Source organism: Antrostomus carolinensis, unplaced genomic scaffold (assembly GCF_000700745.2).
Source record: "Antrostomus carolinensis isolate BGI_N321 unplaced genomic scaffold, ASM70074v2 scaffold28476, whole genome shotgun sequence".
Classification (NCBI taxonomy): domain Eukaryota; kingdom Metazoa; phylum Chordata; class Aves; order Caprimulgiformes; family Caprimulgidae; genus Antrostomus; species Antrostomus carolinensis.
The window spans coordinates 3,057-6,143 of record NW_010321607.1 but is presented as its reverse complement, the minus strand read 5'-3'; the positions used below and the strand labels follow the sequence as shown (position 1 = coordinate 6,143).

Sequence of the window (3,087 nt, the reverse complement as noted above, 5' to 3'; positions counted from 1 at the left end):
AGGGACGGGGACAAGTGACCAACAGGAGCTGAGCATGTGAGGGAGGAGGCACCAGCGGGCCAATGAGGGCTGGTTATTGCAGGGGTGGGGGAACAGGCTGACCAGTCGCAGCCTGTGATGCTGTGGAGAACGTGCAAACCAAAGCCTAAAGTTAACCAATTAAAAAAAAAGGAGAGAAAAGGCAGCCCACCAAAGAAGCAGATTTCAAAGAAAAATGAAGTGGTTGAGCAAAGAAGATCCAACCTATTTTAAAAACCAAAAACCCCAAACTCTAAAGAAAGATAAAATGACTGAGACGAGTTCAGGTCAATGGGATTTAGGTGTCTAAATGTTTTAGGCTCTTTGTTAATTTGAAGGGAACATCTCCATCCATGTCCCTAAGTCTTCCCTCCTGTTGCCTTGCAGAATGACATCTATGAGTGGGTCCGGGACCACCGCGTCCATCACAAGTTCTCTGAGACAGATGCAGACCCTCACAACGCCACGCGGGGCTTCTTCTTCTCCCACATTGGCTGGCTGCTGGTGCGGAAGCACCCAGATGTCATAGAGAAGGGCCAGAAGCTGGACCTGAGCGACATAAAGGCTGACAAAGTGGTGATGTTCCAGCGGAGGTGAGTGGTGGGGTCAGCCCCAGGGACACTGCAAATGGGCTGGGGACCTCAAGCGCCTTTGATGGAGCATGAGGGGATTGAAGGCATCATGTGAGAAATGAGAGTCTTTGGTCTGCCTGAGGCTTTGCTGTGGGATGAACCATGAAACAAACTGTGAGAGATGAGCTGTGCCTGTCCTACAGGAAGTATTTAGAAGCTAGTACTACCTCCAGCCCTTCCACACCTCCTTCTTGCCCACCTACCCTGTAGCACCTTGCCAGCAATGGGCTGAGCTTCCCACCACAAAGCACCTCCACGCCTGCCTGCCCACAGCCCAGCTGCTGCTTTGGCTGGCCCAGAGCCCGCCTGTGGGTGCCTCCAGGCCATTTTTGGAGATGTTGTGGTACATCTTCCCTCTCCCATCAGTCTCCTGGAAACAGTGTGGTGAAAGAGGAGTTGAAAATGGGGACATGAGAGAGGCAGTAACTGGGAAGGACAGTCTTGATTCACTGGTGCCTCTTGAATGGGGTATCTCTCAGCTGTCGGGGGCTATACTGGGACTGATTGCCAGAGGAGGCGAGCCTGTCACCCGGGATGCAGGGATGGGGGACTGAGCCCATATAATAACCACCTTCACTCGTAAGGTCCTTAGTTCAGTCCCAGATGAAACAAGCAAGGTTTACGGTTTCCATCCTTTTTGTGCCTGGTATTTTTCTTGTGGGTCATCAGAGTTGTTAATCTTCCTCCACTCCCGTCCCTCTAGCATGAGAGACTCCACATGCTCATCTGCTTGATGGTGAAAGTGTCCCTTGCCTGCACTTGTTGATGCGTTGTACTGGTACGCAGGGCCAAGTCTGCAACAAGGAGTTGCAGCACTGGGCCAGAGAAGGGACCTTCTGTGGGACTCTGCAAGCATGAGGTTGTATTTATGGGGACCAACAAAGCTGAGGAGCAAATGGCAGATGAGGCCAAAAGCAGCAGCTGGTGTCTGGACTCATGGTGATGAGGACATCGCTTTGTACACATCTGACATCAAGACAGGGAGAGCAGAACTTTAGTTTGAGTCTCCTGCCTTATGATAAGACGCCAGGCATGGAGTCTCCAGGCATGGCTTCCACACATCCAGGTAGAAGATGCAGGGCTCAGGAGTGAGGTATTTCTGCACTGGATTTTCCCTGTATAGCTGAGCATGAATTTTCCAAAGGGAGGACTGAGCCAGCCCTTTCTGTCTTGCCTCTGCCACTGAGCACTTTCCTTCTGGTCCCTTCCTTTCCAGATACTACAAGCCCTCAGTGGTGTTGCTGTGCTTCACACTGCCCACTGTAGTGCCCTGGTACTTCTGGGATGAATCCATCATCATCAGCTTCTTCATTCCAGCCATCCTGCGCTACGCCATAGGGCTCAATGCCACTTGGCTAGTGAACAGTGCTGCTCACATGTTTGGCAACCGGCCGTACGATCAGCACATCAACCCACGAGAGAATCCCCTGGTCAGCCTTGGAGCCCTAGGTATGTTCAGCATCCGTGTCTTTTGCTGTGGGTAGACCGTAGAGCGGGGACTGCCCCACGGGGCTGCAGCTGCTTCTAGGAATTTCTGTGAATCCAGGTGTCCCCATTTCCACCTGCCCTCTTCCACTTCAGCCTTTGCATCTGGGGGTGTTTCCCAGGCTGGCCAGAGAGCACATAAGGGCAGTGGGGTTATCAGCTCCCACCAGCATCTCTCCAGGCTGGAAAGGACTCTGCTACACTTAGCACCTCCTTATCTCAATAGCAATATTTTATTTACCCTGCTCAAAGGTCTCTCTGCCCCATTCACCAGACTGAAAAATGTGTTTGCATCATTGTACATCACTGAGGCTGGGCTGGTTTCCACCACCAAAGGATCTGCTCCTGGATTTTTAGTAGGGAGGGATTTGAACTGCAGAGACTCAGGGGGTAGGAGCAGGAGTCCAGGTGATGTCATTGAAGGGGTGAGCACTGAAGCCAGTGTTGACAGTGTCCGGCTGCCTGGGGTAGATCACTTAGTAGAAGTATGTCTGTTTTAATCCTAGCTTGAAATGCCCTTTGGATTTGGCGTTGGGACTGCCAGCATTGTAGAAGTATTGATTGGCTTGGCTTGTTGGGGACTTGCTGCAGGTCTAGCTGGTAGCTCAGCCAATACTAGAAGGTTTCTTACGGTGACAGAGGAAAAGCTGTTAGGATTCTCCTGGTGTTCTGGTGCCATCATTGAGCCAGGGCCTTTCTCAGTTCCTCGCCACACGCTCGTTTTCCTCTAAAGCATAGTAGGTTCTTTATGACTGTCATTGCCTCATTTGGGCCAGCCCAGGCATGCTAGACCATGCCCAAATGAGATAGGATAGATGTAGAGAGGTGAAATTGGGCTGAGAGGAGCCTGCACTTAATCCAGAGCCTGTTTCAGGAATGTGATGCTTTGGGCCAAGAAAAGGGGCTGTCACCTAGAGCTTTGCAACATCCGCTCCATGATCATGTTTTGCAG

General features: G+C 51.4%; 1 protein-coding gene across 1 annotated transcript in view; it reads left to right on the top strand.

Annotated features, from left to right (window-relative positions):
* The window catches only part of SCD (stearoyl-CoA desaturase), a gene marked incomplete at its 5' end in the record, with an annotated part of 14,413 nt that overhangs the window by 10,896 nt on the left and 430 nt on the right, over positions 1-3,087 (top strand). Inside the window, 3 exons of the mRNA XM_010170001.2 lie at positions 406-611; positions 1,867-2,099; positions 2,530-2,537. Of these exons, the coding sequence (XP_010168303.2) occupies positions 406-611; positions 1,867-2,099; positions 2,530-2,537 (447 nt within the window). The remainder of the gene's footprint in view (positions 1-405; positions 612-1,866; positions 2,100-2,529; positions 2,538-3,087) is intronic.